General features: G+C 45.1%; 1 protein-coding gene and 1 long non-coding RNA gene across 3 annotated transcripts in view; one reads left to right on the top strand and one right to left on the bottom strand.

Annotated features, from left to right (window-relative positions):
- RIPK2 (receptor interacting serine/threonine kinase 2) overlaps positions 1–15,548 on the bottom strand; it is a 47,804-nt gene that overhangs the window by 15,037 nt on the left and 17,219 nt on the right. For both annotated transcript variants that reach the window (XM_085847466.1, XM_085847465.1), the window contains exons 4-9: positions 12,224–12,379; positions 5,826–5,980; positions 2,648–2,697; positions 2,289–2,444; positions 2,082–2,167; positions 1,864–1,956 (exon numbers count right to left, since the gene is read on the bottom strand). In XM_085847466.1, the coding sequence (XP_085703592.1) occupies positions 1,864–1,956; positions 2,082–2,167; positions 2,289–2,444; positions 2,648–2,697; positions 5,826–5,980; positions 12,224–12,379 (696 nt within the window). The remainder of the gene's footprint in view (positions 1–1,863; positions 1,957–2,081; positions 2,168–2,288; positions 2,445–2,647; positions 2,698–5,825; positions 5,981–12,223; positions 12,380–15,548) is intronic.
- Positions 9,856–12,109, top strand: LOC147017689 (uncharacterized). Its single transcript, XR_015049597.1, has 2 exons — positions 9,856–10,066; positions 10,390–12,109. It is a non-coding gene; the product is annotated as an uncharacterized LOC147017689 (long non-coding RNA).

The raw sequence follows: 15,548 nt of genomic DNA, 5'->3' as shown, positions 1-15,548 counted from the left end.
AATATCCTGTGAAAATTTTGGGAAATGGAGTGGTTGTCGAATGTGACATTTCGAATCAGAACATCAACATCGGGGACAATATGTCCGTGTCTGTTAGAGAATGGCTCAAACGCGTTCGTGCTGACGGCAGATTAGTGCTCGTCAAAAAAGCCTGGTCTCGGCTTAGCAGTTAGGGTGGCTGGCTTGTGATCTTAGGGTCCTAAGTTTGAGCCCCTTTGTTTTTTTTCTCGCTGTATTAACACCAGGTGGGGTTGACTCAGCCTGTCATCGTTCCGAGGTCGGCGAAATGAATACCAGTGCAATGGTAGAGGGGAAAAAGAAGAACAACAAGAAGAACAACGAGAATAAGAACAATAAGAAGAATAAGAAGGAGAACAAGCCGGGAGGCGACATGGGTGGTCACTACATAATTGCATACTAGCCATACAGGTTTTGACGGATCGGGTTAAAAAATTTTGACAGAGGTTGATTATAGTTCGCATAAAAACGCAAAAGCCGATTTTTTATTTTGGAAAATTTTTTTTTTTAATGATTTTTCAAAAATTTCAAAGTCCCGTTGCTCGGCAACGGTGGTGTCCTTGGCAACGGTGCTCAAAAGCATAGAACTAGATCCTGGTATGAACCTACCAGTCAAGTTTCATCAAAATCGGTTGACTCCTCTGGCCTCCAGAGCTGTCCATTACATACAGACATACAGACAGATGGAAAAACTGACAATAAGGGTACTCCAGCGACCACCCAATAAGGGTAGTCTAGTGACCACCCAACAAGGTTAGTCTCGTGACCACCCAACAAGGGGAGTCTAGGGACCACCCAACAAGGGTAGTCTAGCGACCACCCAACAAGGGTAGTCTAGTGACCACTCAACAAGAATAACAATAAGAAGAAAAACAAGAAGAGCTTGTCAACAATTTCCTACAAGTGGATGGGATTCTCAGACTCTCTTTGAGAGTTTCTCACGGTATGGATCAACGAAACAAGTTCTTTGAGACAGTTTTGTTGACCCAAGGATCTTCCATTATTTCACTTTATAACGTTTGTTCGGATTCACATCATTCCCAATTTCCAAGTTGTTTGCGTCCTGTTTTCATCCCCACAGCGTTCGTCTACGCATCTTACCCTTTCATGTCTCATCTTCACTCCCTGCATAATTATCCACGTCACTTGTACTTGTTATCCAGAGACGGTTCACCTTGTGTCCCCCCCCCCCCCAATGCTGATTACATGCTAGTTGAAGGATTTGCTCTGATTTTGCGAATATTCGGGAATATTAAGCCTACAACAGTCTTCTACTTGTTAGGTTTTCAACAAACGATTGAAACTGTGCTTTTGAAATCTCAGCTCGATTGTCTCAAACACAAGCAGCATCAGTGTGTCCACTTCTCTAACTATTCCAGTTTTCACTTCAATTCCCATTTCCTCTTCCATAGTTTTCCTGTACAGTGCACATGCAAATAATCCAAAAATAAAGATACCAAAAAAAACTGCACTGGTTCCCTTTACTTCCTTCTGCTTTTGCTGTGTCCGAGTACCGTGGAAAGGAAACCCACTACCGAGCAGACTCGGCTGCAGATGGGAAACCGCATGACCGATCCCACCCAATTCCACAGGGAGCGATGCCTTCCAAATGAAAATGGCATCAAAAATGTCCATGGACAAGATGAAACGGATGTGCGTGACTGCGGCATAACTGGATCACATGCACAACGCAAGTTCAGTGGAAATGTAGACCAGGATATTTAAACAAACGATCGGTGGGGAAAGGGGTGGAAGAGGGGGATTGCATGATGGAATTAAAAATGAACTTCCAGCATTTAGCCTCCATCAACCAACTTCAAAACATTTTTTGTGCACACTACTCACTTTGAGTAGTGCATTGGGTAGAGTGAGCTTGTGGAAGGCAGTGCATGAATCTTCCTTTTCAAGGCTGGAGTTTGGCAAACTTCTGGAGAGCTCCTTGAAGAGAACATGCAGTTTGAAAAGGTTGTAGATACACAAAGTGGTGCATTGTGACACCATGTAGTGCAGTGGAGCAGTGTGTGTGCAGAGCAGTGCAGTGACAACATCCTTGTATCCCTTACTTGTTTCTGCATTAGCTCAGAGACTGCACAGATCAACTCGATTGGCTGGTACGGGCGAAGCATCTTCTCCAAGCCCGTAACACAGTCTTTAGACAGCAGGAAAATGGGGAAGAAAATATGAGTTTCAGTTTGATGTGATTTCCTTCAACACTTGCATTTTTGTCACATGTTCTTATCGTTTTACAATATTGAAAAGACAAAAGTTACTTGAAAACGTCGGACGATCTTGGGGTTCTTGTGCCCAGCAACGATTGGTGAGGTCAACAAAGAATTCCCGATTTGGGACCTCAGCAGGAACAGCTTCTAGCGGAGGACGGGATCCAAGTCGAACGCTGAACATCACCTGCAGCAGCTCCATAGCCTCTGCATGAGACAGGTGACAGGAACATTGAAAATATTGATCATGAGCCTTGAAAGGAAACAACAATTTCCCAGAAATTAAAGATAGTCGAGAAGGTGAGGACGAGGTTTGCATTTATTTGTCCCATTGATACATTGATGCTGCACAAGTCTTTGGACGGTTGCAACTCGAACAACCTCAACACAAACAGCAGGAGAGAATTTACCTTCAAAAGGACGTTTCCTTGACAACACTTCCCACATAATGATCCCAAAGCTGGAAAACAAAAATATGATTAATATTAATCACAGTAAATAGTATGTTAAGCAGGCATACGAGTGAGGATTCACAAAAGGCTGTACTTTAGGAAATCACTGCACATGCAAAAAACTATACGTGGGTGCTTTTTGACAGCAGGTGGGCAGCGGTGTGGATAGGGTGCAGGCGAGGCAGGCAGCGGTGCAGATGGGGTGCAGGCAGGGCGAGCAGCGGCACGGATAGGGTGCAGGTAGGGGTGCAGCGGCATGGATAGGGTACAAGCGGGGCGAGAAGCGACACGGATGGGGTGCAAACAGAGCGGGCAGCGGTGTGTATGGGGTGCAGGCAGGGCGGACAGCGGCGCAGATGGGGTGCAGACGGGGCAGGCAGCGGCACGGATGGAGTGCAGGCAGGGTGGCAGCGTGGATGGGTGGGTGCACACGGTCAGCGGTATGGATGGGGTGCAGACATGTAGCAGAGTAGAGTGGAGTGGGTATTGGTGTGCAAAGGTGGAGAGGCTACAAAAGTGCAGGAAGGATGAGATGGTATTGGTTGGATATGAATTGATTAGATATGTAGATACAGCTTTCTTCAGAAGGACTGTGGGAGGGGGGGGGGACAAAAAACGAGAGGTAGACTGCCGAGAGGGGGCTGGTGTGATGACATTGCAGAAAGAATGGATGGTGCAGTGCTGATTGAAGGAAAACATTGAAAGTTGTAACATTGGTGTTTGCATAAATATATTCTTGTCAGGAGCAAAGCTCGAGGCAGCAAGAGAGCGGGTTAGTTGAGCATGGCGATTAAGAATTGTTTTTGAGATAAGCACATGGTATTTAAGTGGTATCAAGCTGCCATATAGAAGAAGAAGAAGAAGAAGAAGAAGAAGAAGAAGAAGAAGAAGAAGAAGAAGAAGAAGAAGAAGAAGAAGAAGAAGAAGAAGAAGAAGAAGAAGAAGAAGAAGAAGAAGAAGAAGAAGAAGAAGAAGAAGGCAAAAGCCACCAGGACACGTCCGGAGACAAACTCCGTCCGAAGACAAACACTGCCCGGACATGTCCAGAAACAAACATGGACACATCCGGACATAAACATCATTCAGAGATAAACACAATCCGGAGACGTCTGGAGACAAACACCGTCCGGACATAATCACCGCCTGGACACGTCCGGAGACACAGAGAAAGATGTGTGAGAAGGTGCTGCACTGTATCAGGAGGGGGCAGAGTGAGGATGGGGGGGGAGAGAGGGGGAGAGGGGGAGAGAGAGAGAGAGAGAGGGAGAGAGAGGGAGAGAGAGAGAGAGAGAGAGAGCTAGAGAGAGAGAGAGAGAGCTAGAGAGAGAGAGAGAGAGAGAGAGAGAGAGAGAGAGAGAGCTAGAGAGAGAGCTAGAGAGAGAGCTAGAGAGAGAGCTAGAGAGAGAGCTAGAGAGAGAGCTAGAGAGAGAGCTAGAGAGAGAGCTAGAGAGAGAGCTAGAGAGAGAGCTAGAGAGAGAGCTAGAGAGAGAGCTAGAGAGAGCTAGAGAGAGAGCTAGAGAGCTAGAGAGCTAGAGAGCTAGAGAGCTAGAGAGCTAGAGAGCTAGAGAGCTAGAGAGCTAGAGAGCTAGAGAGCTAGAGAGCTAGAGAGCTAGAGAGAGAGAGAGAGAGAGAGAGAGAGAGAGAGAGAGAGAGAGAGAGAGAGAGAGAGAGAGAGAGAGAGAGAGAGAGAGAGAGAGAGAGAGAGAGAGAGAGAGAGAGAGAGAGAGAGAGAGAGAGAGAGAGAGAGAGAGAGAGAGAGAGAGAGAGAGAGAGAGAGAGAGAGAGAGAGAGAGAGAGAGAGAGAGCTATTAATATATATATATTAGTGTTTGGGTGTTATCAGCAGTTTTTTGGGAATCTGAAGATTAAAATCATTGTGATTACCAACTACAGTACATTCTGTATAAAACCCAAAGACCTTGAGTAGATTTCACCCTTATTTTGGGGGATTTTCAACAAACAAATTTTAAAAACAGCGTTGTATTTTAGACATTTCAAGGGGATGTGTTTAAACATTCATCTTTATAAAACAGCTTTGTGTGACGGGTGGAGAAAATAATTGGCTCTGTAATTTAGAAAACAGGTTAATACGGTGACGGAAATCAGGTGTTATGAAATATATTTTGCTTTGAAACTCACAAAGAGAAGCCATATAACCTTTGTAAATCACACCGAGTCACAAAACATGACAGCATTTTACATCATCACAACCAATCAAATTTTCCGCTCGCAGACCCCTCACATGTCCTTGTTTGTCAAGACTGCGTCGGGTGATGTATTCAATGAACTCTCTAGTTTAAGAAGGGCTCGAGGGAAGCTTTAGAAGACTATCTGTTCATCTAACTTTGGTATTGGGTAAGGTATTGGAGATATTTATTTGTGAACAAATGAGGAAGTGCATTCATTTAATAGATGCAGGAAAGCTGTTTAACCCTGCTGGGCAGTGACAGGACCAGGTGGCATTGCTTGAGAGTCAATAAGAGGAGAATCAAGACAGTAGTAAGGTAAGGGTTCTTCACTTTATCATGAATGTATGGAAGGGTGCTCCTGGGAAGGTGTTAGCAGCAATGATAATAATAAATAGGCATAAAAATTGAATGGGATAGGGACCACAAAGCAATGGGGATATAGGAACCGACATTGGGACATCGACAGAAATGAAAAGTGGATCGGAAATGAATTGGGTTATCCGTCGGTGCTATGTGCATGTTCTGCTTTCATGGTATCCGGCAATATTGATTCACTGAGTTGTGGGTGTTGTGTGTCATCAGGTCATCAGGTCATGTGCGTGACTGCAACCCTCAACTAACTGCCATTGGACCCCTACCCCCAACCCCAACTTCTCGCTCAATACCGCACGTTACCCTTTTTCTCTTCTCCCTTTACCATTATCCTTTTTATTCATCCTCATCTCAGACTTCTTCACTGCCTCCTTTGTCCTCTCTTAGAGTCATTTTATAATTGTTTTGTTCCTCACCATTTACATCTCCATCTTCTCCGAAAGCATAAATAATTAATGAATACGTGACTCGTTATCTTTATGAAGATTTCAACAATGATGCACTCAATGATTATCATACTTTCCTAACAATTCTCCCAGTTTCACTGCCTGTGGATCATTTCTCCAAAGCAGCACCTGTAGACATCATGGGTGGCGTCAGTACGCTTCTCGCTGTCGAAGGCCTCCGGTGGCATGTACAGCACCGTGCCAGCACCAAGGGCCGTTGGGTTTGATCCCACGGAAGAGAACTGGGATTGTTTCCGCCACTTGGCAAGTCCAAAATCAGCTATCTGCATGGTGCACAAGTGATGGCAGTCACATCGATTTCAAATAAAGTTATTGACACAAGATAACAACACAACCGGAAATAGGGGAAGGGAAAGCAGATCAAAACTAAAGGGAGAATAGCCAGTGATAACATTTCACAGATTTACCGACATATCAGTGGAGACCAATGAAAAAAAACACACACACTTTCAAATAAATTAATTTCTTGTCGTTCTTCCCACATTCTCATGTGGTTGGAAGGGGGAAAGTTTGGTGCAAGTGTTTTTGAAATTTTTTTGTATACAATGTCGAGGCTCGTATGAGAGTTAACACTCATAATGTATAACAAGGGAAGCAGGAGACAAGAGCGGTGGGAGAGGGAAGCACAAAACAGTGAGCAACAGAGACATGAGGAGATCTGTAGAAGGGAGAGGGATGGGGTGGGGTACACAGGGTAAACAAAATGGACATAACAGGGACTTTCAGGAAGGAAAACAGAGGATTTGAAGGAGTTGGCTGTGGGGTGGATTAACGGGGGTAGAAAAGATTGTGGTTTTTGGATGGGGGAAGATACGAGATGGTGGTGAACAGCTGCTTTGAAGACCTGGAGGGAAGAGTGGGATTGAAGAGAGTGTGGGAGTTTATTCCAGAGGTGGGAAAAAGAAGAGGAGTGAAAGAGTGAAGGTGAGCAGTGATTCTTGAATTTGGTAGTTTCACCAGAAAGGGGATGGAGATGGCACTTGAGTGCCCTGCAGAAATATGGGGGGGGGGGGGAGGGAACATATCACAGACAGAGCAGGGGGGTCAGGCTGGAGAGGAGACGGTAAAAGACGGAAAGACCACCAACTTGCCTGCAGTGAGAGAGTGAGAGACCCAAAGACTCAGCTTCATTGCGGGAGATATCAATGATCCTAAATGCATTGGTTTCCACAGCGTGAAGCCAAGGAAGGTGTGGAATGGGAGCACCAGCCCAGAGGGGAGAGCAGTACTCCATCAGGCTGTGGTTGAAAGCTTTATATGTGATCAGGAGTTAAGGTGTGCCAAGGAAGGGCTTTGCACAAAGGAGGATGTGCAATCAGCGACTGGCTTTGGAGGCCAGGTTGGAAATGTGGCTTTCCCAGGAAAGATCGTGGCAGATAGTGAGACCCAGAAGCTTGAAAGAAAGGACTTCTTCCAGAGGATTGTTGAGAAAATAGATTGGGGGGGGGGGGGGGGTTCCAGATGGTCCTTTCGGAGAGACATAGTGAGAGTGTGAGATTTGTCCGGATTGAAAGACATGTTCCACGTGTTGGACCAGTTTGTGATTTTGTCCAGATCTGCAGTGAGCGAAGAAGCTGCTGCTTGCCAGTCTAAGGGATAACAGATGGTACAGCAGAGGGTGGAGTCATCAGCAAAGAGATAAAGAGGATTTTCCAGAGAGTGGGAGAGATCATTCATAAAAACCAGAAAAAGAACAGGGCCCAGTACGCTGCCTTGAGGAACTCCAGCCTGGACAGGAAGAGCGGATAAGAGAACTCCATTAAGGGCCACACGTTGACTGCGACAGGAGAGGAAGTCTGCGAGCCATGAGTGGAGATGGCCTTGGATACCGTAGGAAGAGAGTTTGGTGAGTAGGGCATGGTGCCAGACCGTATCGAAAGCACGTGATATGTCGAGGAACATGGCTCTGTTTTCATGTCTGGCATTGAAGACCTCCATCCATTGTTGGGAGAGTAGAAGCAGCATATCCAGGGTAGAGTGACCTGGTCCAAATCCAAATTGATGATTGGAAATCAAGCCATTGGAGAAGAGGGAGGATTTGATGTCTGAAGCGATGATGGATTCCATAACCCTGCTGATGATTGGGAGAAGGCTGATTGGTCTGTAGCTGCAAGGATCTGTTTTTGCACCTTTTTTGTGCAAAGCGGTAATATTTGTGAAGGGTACGAAGAGGAAGGAGAGGTACAGGTAAGGAGAGTTGTTGACAGTGTGTTGGAGAATACAGAAGAGTTAGGGGAGAGGGTCGGATGGGGAGGAAGGCAAAGGGATGAGTCACAGTGGGGAGTGATAAGAGGGGGCAAAGGGAAGTAGAAGATTGGAGGAGGTGGAGGAATAATTTGGAAGAGAGAGGGTGGGGGAAGGGGGCAGCTTTGTGGATATGAGTGGGCAGTTTTGAGAATTTGAGGAGGGGCAAGGGGGAGAATGGTCAGGGGGGATAATTGAGGGAGAAGGGTCAGGGTGGAGAATTGAGGGAGAAGGGTCAGGGGAGAGCTTGGATGGGGAAAAGAGAGAAGTTTGCCTTGAAGAGGGAGGTGGCTGAATTGAGATGGAGGGATGAGAGGGAAGCTTTGAGGGAGAGGGGAGATAATGAGAACAGGCACGGCCATGGGGGAAGAGGGAGAAGGGAGAGATTGGGAGAAGGAAAGGATGAGAGTTGGTCGTAGTATGGTGAAGAAGGGAGCGGGCAGGGGAGAGGAAGGCACACGATTTGAGGGGGTGTGAAGAGGGGGAGGCAGCTTTGAGAAGGGGTAGTGATGGGGAGATTAGAAAGGGAGGGGTGAGGGGACATTTTGGGGAGAAGGGTGAGGGGAGAGTTGAGGGAGAAGGGTTGTAGAGGGAGCTTTTGAGAAGGGTGAGGGGAATGTTTGGGTGGTGGGGGAGAGAGTGTGAAGTTTGCTTTGAAGAGGGAGGGGTGAGAGGGAATCTTTGAGAGGGATGGGGAGATGATGAGAGCAAGCAGAAGGGAGGGGTGGGGAGAGGGGGAGGATGAGACTGGGTAGTGGTATGGTCGAGGCGGGAGCGGGTGGGGGAAGAAACAAGATTTGAGGGGGTGGGAAGAGGGGAGATGCGATGAGAGGAAAGAGAGAGAGAGAGTGTTTTGAGATATTGAGGAGTGTGCTGAATGAGAATGTTAGACATTTGTTTGGTTGTTGTGGTGAAATTAAAGAAGAAGAAGAAGACGAAGTCGCACCACGTGACGTGTGACTCGCGCGTGAGGTAAATCAAAGCTGAAAACTGCTCTGCCGAAAGGACGGTCCCTGGGGCCTTGTCATTAAATGGAGTAGTCCACTGAGGCTGAAACGGTGAGAGTTGAGAGTGTATACCCGGATCTGCGTGTTTGCTGGTTAATTGTTATAATACCCCGCTCTGATTGATTGCTCATGTTCTCCTTTTGCTGTGTTTGCAGAGATGGCTTCAATCAAGTGAATTAAAGCCTAATTCCTCGAAGGCCTTTCTCTCTCGTTCATTTCAGTTGTAATGGAGCTCACAAATGTTTGAAAACCATACAGTTTGGGAAACGAGAGGATGAACTGTTAGTAAGGCAGAGGACAGATGAACAGTGGAGAGATGCAAGGATGGGGGGGGGGGTGGGATGGGAGTAGTAGGGAGAGGGTACATAACAGGGAAGGAGGTCGGAGGAGGTAGATTTAAGGAGGTGGGATGAATTTGCACTGAAATTGGAAAAAAGGACAATTAATAATGGAAGATGAGCAAATATTGCAAAACGGGATTTATTTAATTTGTCGGTCAGAGATTACTTTAACTGGATTGGAGGTTGGATGGAGTAAGTTCAGAAGGATTGAGAGAATGAAGGAAGAAAGTGTTGTAACAGATGTAACAGATGGAATTTTTCGACACGGGATGAAAGAAAGGTCGAAAATAAATAAAATAATAAAAAAAGGTCGAGGGGGAGGGGCGAGAGAGGGGAGGGGCGGGAGAGGGAGGGGCGAGAGAGGGGAGAGGGGGAGGGGCGGGAGAGGGGGAGGGGAGGGGCGGGAGAGGGGGAGGGGAGGGGCGGGAGAGGGGAGGGGGAGAGAGAGGGAGGGGAGAGAGGGGGAGAGAGAGAGGAAGGGGGAGGGGGAGAGGGGGGAGGGGGAGAGGGGAGAGGGGAGAAGAGAGAAGAGACAGAGACGGGCGAGAGAGGAGAGAGAGGAGGGAGAGAGAGGGAGACGAGACATTTAAAGAGTCAGTTTTATTTATGTTAATGAAGAGGGGGCAGAGTAAAGGAAGAGTTTGAAGAAATAAGACTGTGAAGGTGAGTGGTGAATACCTTCATTATCAAAGTGGGATCGGAAATGTGGAAAGCAAGGAAAAAGGAAGAGGAAGTCAAGTGGTTATGGGAGGGAAAGGTGAGAAGGGGTAATATTCTTTTTTTTTTGGTTTGTTTGAAAGTTGTGAGTTGTCTGCTCTGATGGAGTGGAGCAGCAGCAGCAACAACAACATTGTTTGGCATGCTGGATTTCCATTAATATAAGAACAAATGTTTTTTTAATTGCATGGTTATACTCATAAACAGTGCTCAACTGCTTGTGTTTCGACTCATGATGTTGCTGTTGGTGTTTGCATAAAGTGAAAAGTTAAAGTTGATTACAAAGGTAATCTTTAATTTTTGTTCTCTTCTTTTTGGGGGGATTTCCTTCCCACCCTTCCTGCCCCATTCCCCCACCCCCAGACCATCATGGGTGGAAGTCTAACATGTCACAGCCGCAAGTCATCTGGAATCGATGGCACAAGCACATTAAAGGTGTTCTGGCCATTGCAATACCAACAGCAATGGTGCAGTCGTCGGTAGAACTTGGCATAAACGGAAGGTCAGTGCCGTGTGCAACTTCCGGAATATCTCTGGTCACCCTGCTGTTGGTGAAGAGACTGGCTCTGCGGAGGATTCCCTAACAGCGTTGCCCCTTGCTGAGCGTCTCAATGTTAATCTGGCGACAGAGGAGCAGCTGATGACGCTGCCGGTAGTTTCACAGGCAATGGCCCAAGCAATGGTACGTCATCGGAGGCTTTCGGCATGTCGAGGATGTTGCTCTTGTACCTGGTGGCAGTGCCGGCAATCTCGAGCTCATTTGTTCGGAAATTTGGACCGGACGAACACTCGGTTTTTTACTCCGTTTTCTCGTTTTCTTGTTTATTCGTTCGGGCGATATCTCAGCCATCGTGTGAGCTAGGAAGCTGAAATTTGGGGACAAAAGTGAAGATTTGCTTTGGCAAAAAGGTTATTTTTATATTTTTAATTAATCAATGAATTTATTAATTACTTAATTATTATCGATTTATTAATTGCTTATTTATTTTATTTCTCATCCTGGCAATATCTCAGTCATATTTTGAGCCTCTGAAGCTGATATTTGGACATGACAGTGACCATGTGATTTGGCTATAATGGGTATTTTAGATTTATTACTTAATTTTCAAAAGTATTGTTATTCATTTATTTTAATTCTGCAATTAATCAATCAATTCTTGTCCACAGCTCCCTCCCAATTCCAACTCCATGTGCTGCAAGGTGGCAACGCCAGGTTCCAAAGGTGCCCCGGCGATGTCGTATGCTGGTGGATTGTTATTTAATTATTTGGCATGAGGATAGTGTACTTTGAATGTACCGCTACTAGTTTGTTTTCTTGTTTGTCCAGGCGATATCTCAGCCAGCTGAAATTTGAGGACAAATATGACGATGTCCTTTGCCAAAAACGCTATATATTTTTTATTTTTTGATTAATCAAATCGATGAATTGCTTAATTATTTATATTCTTTCTCATCTGGGCAATATCTCAGGCACCTTTTGAGCTAGGAAGCTGATATTTGAATACGAACCAATGATTTGGCTATGAAGATTATTTTTGATTGATCGATTGTTAATTTTTTGATGAATTACTTTATTTTCAAAAAGTTACAGATTCGGCTGAAACAGTGGTGCTTTTGTTATGCTATTAGACAATTGATTAAGAAATTATTTTTTTACACGATTATTAGTTATTTATTTTAAATGTTCAATGAATCGGACTTTCATTTTTAATTGATTTGTAAAAATTTCTAAAAACAAGTTTTCACTTTGTCATTATGGGGTATTTTGTGTCGATCGATGACAAAAAATTTTTTCAATTTAATCCATTTGAGATTCAGGCTGTAACAACAAGATGTGAAAAAAGTTGAGGGGTGTGAATACTTTCTTAAGGCACTGTAGCTCATGATGCTGGGATCCCAGATTGAAACCCCACAGACGATGTAAATTTGATTAATGTCTATACTTCCAAATGTGGTTGAAATTCACTAAAAAGCACACTGGCACGTCTTTGCCCTGCATGTGATTTCCGTCCAAGCCACTCCACGGGTCTTGGATCAATGTCAACTAAATAAATGACTTAATAAAATGTTTTGTACAAATTAACTTGGCCATGTAAGCCAGGTAATCAACCACAGCTTAATACTGTTTTTCCACATTAGAGGCCCAACAATCACAAAGGTCTTGTCATGATACATTTGCACTCATGGCCCTTTATACCTTCGTATGGAAATCACCATCAAGCAGGACGTTGTGGCTCTTCAAATCATGGTGCAGCAGGGGTGGTGTGAGACTGTGCAGGTAGTTCATTGCGAGCGCAATCTCGTGCAACATGCGGATCCGGAGCAGCCATGGCACGTATGGGACGTTCCAGGGCTTGGGACATCAACGAGAAGCAAAGTTCGTCAAATAAAGCCACCAATGTGGAATCGTGCATTTCTTTATTTATTAGCAAATACAATCTGTTGCTTTGCTAACGGGGACATTAAGGGTGGGGGGAGGGATGAGAGGGAGAAGAAGGAGGGGAGGGCGAGGAAGGGGGGGAGAGAAAGGAAGAAAGGGAGGTGGGGAGAGCGACGCCAAACCAAATGTTGCTTACACTGCGGGAGGGATGGGTGTGAGGAAGGGTGTATGTGAGAGTGAAGGAGGATGGGATTAGCAAAGATAATGATGTGTCATGCTTAATGACCGAATACACATACACACACACACACACACACACACACACACACACACACACACACACACACACACACACACACACACACACACACACACACACACACACACACACACACACACACACACACACACACATTTCAGTACTAAGATTTTTGCCTGAACAACACAGAAATCAAGAAAATGACCAAATACCAAGATTTCAAAAATGAAGTGAAAAGGCCTTGGAAGTTGAAGAGATTCGAAATTGTACCAGTGATCATTGGAGCAACAGGAATAATGACGAAGAACCTCAGAGATATTACAAACTATCCTTGGGAATATTACTACAAACGAACTACAGTTGGCAGCTGTCCGGGGCTCAGTGACGATGCTCAACAGAAACCTCGGAACAAAACTTTGAGAATAACACTTCACACCTTGGTCCATAATTCGTGACCACCCTTACCGAAACGGAGGTAGATACGTCATGACCGAATGCACGCACACACACACACACACACACACACACACACACACACACACACACACACACACACACACACACACACACACACACACACACACACACACACACACACACACACACACACACACACACACACACACACACACACACACACACAGATACTTTAGATACCTGAGGCAGGAGCATTTAAAACTCATGCTATATACCCTGCAAAGGTCTGCCTGCATGCATACATACATACATACATGCTCTACATGCAGCAACCTTTGCACCCCTCCAGTCGGCTCACTCTGAATCTGATTTGTACATGCTACAGTCCCCTCAACAGAGGGGGAGGGGAGAGGAATGGGGGAGAGAGAGAGAGAGAGAGGGGGCAGGCTTGGAAAGAGGAAGAGGGGTGGGATAGAGGTGAGAGGGGCAGAGGGGTGAGAGGAGGGATAGGGAGAGGGATTCCGGCAGATGAGGAGCCCAGTTTAACGTCCATCCGATAGACAGCACACACATTGATGAATCACCTTGTCTGTGAAACATGGGATAACAGTTTATAGCTGGGTCGAGATTCGAACACAGGCGAGACAACTTAAGAGTGTGCATGCGTACCTGTTGGCTTTCCTGCCATGATGTGACGATTCATTACTTTGTGACAACTGAAAACGTTTTTTTTCTGAATGTGATCATATAATTTATTTTGCCTTCCTACCTCCTGTATCGAACCGCAGTATTGCCATTGATTGAAGCTTGAAGAACTCGTGCCAAGTTGCTTCACCAAGCAATGCACAAAACGGTTGAAGAAACTTTTAAAAATGAAATGTTTAATTTTTATTTGTATTTATCTTCGCCGAAGTAATGGGTCGTACAATAGAAGATCGTACAAAAAGGGGAAACTTCATGGAATATAAAATTTAACATTTTCAGCGAGCCAGCCACTGCCTGTTGTAGCACCGCAGAACAACACATGGCCAACGAACGCGAGTGGCCCCTGAACTTTGTTCAAGTCAATTGATATCTTATTCACTATTCAGTGACAGTGTGAATATTGCAGAGTGCTCGTGAAATGGCTTAAGCACTCCAACGAAAGGGTTGATTAAAAAAAATGGCTCGCTTGGCATGCAGTCACCAAACCGTCATATTAAACATCCACCTCCCAGAGACGCCCAAAATGTCAAATCCATCTACGTTCATTGCACTAATACTAACTCTTCCATGACCCTCTACTTTGTATACAAAAAAAATTGGACAAATGAACACTTTTTCAGGAGTCGGAACTGCTGCCAAGTTTGATTCTGGAGCTTAAATTTTGTAATTCTCCTTAGTTTAAGTTATTCTCGAGGTCATCGCATGTGCGGAAATGAAATAAAGCCACAAATGCTGGCATCTCCGGATGTTTAGAAGCATTACAACGTATCCGGTGATTCATAGCTATGATGAACAGGCATTCGATAATATGAGTGAGGCAAGTGGAAAAAAACAAAAAACCTTTATCGTTAGAAATCATTGTGGCCTGTTCCAAGTCAAGGCGCGGTTGAGCAGGCCAAAAAAAACACATGGCGGCTTCAAACCCCAGTGAGGTTACCCAGGATACGTCTTAAGACCCGAGAGAGTGAGGTGGCCGAAGGTGCGCCTGATGATGGATATAATTAAATAAGGCCGTTCATTATCTTCACAAGGGGTGTTTTAATTAACCCAAACATACAATTTACACTCTTGTACTTCCTTGGAGTTCCCTAGGTATGTATGAAAAGTTTCAGGCTGCTAGGTTTCATGGTTTTGGAGTTATGGAGGACACACACACACACACACACACACACACACACACACACACACACACACACACACACACACACACACACACACACACACACACACACACTAGTATAGATTAGTTTGATAAATACTCAGCCACATTCAGAAACATCTGGTTTCTTTCCAGGACATTCACCTTATTTTGTGAAATTTAAAATGTCAACTCTCATTACAAAACCTTGACCAGACCTTGGGTCTGGGTTGAGAGAAATAGACCCTCATGAACCCAGGCCTTCTGAGAGATGAAAATAAGTTATTTTACAACTAAAAAGAGGTTGGTCACATGTTCTTGTTCGAGTCTGGTCTTATGAACACAACGCGAAATGAAGGTGAGACCTCATCTGGGCAGATGCATCACACATATACAAGGTATATACAATCTCTCCCATGTTGGGCTACAGGAAAAGTGAGGAGAAACTATGACGTCAGCAATCTCCTTTTCTTATTGGGTGCCACAGGCTCACTTTCAGTGTGAAATGGCCAATAATATTTACAGGTAAACAGCCCATCATGGTCACCACATCTGGAAATGTAGACTCGAGAAACAGGTTTACAGACCGAGGGGATCAAAGGGGAACAGGAAGGCAAAGACAT

Source organism: Eptatretus burgeri, chromosome 11 (assembly GCF_056783735.1).
Source record: "Eptatretus burgeri isolate ZD-2024b chromosome 11, Ebu_testis_v1, whole genome shotgun sequence".
Lineage (NCBI taxonomy): Eukaryota > Metazoa > Chordata > Myxini > Myxiniformes > Myxinidae > Eptatretus > Eptatretus burgeri.
This window is presented reverse-complemented; position numbering and strand designations above follow the sequence as displayed.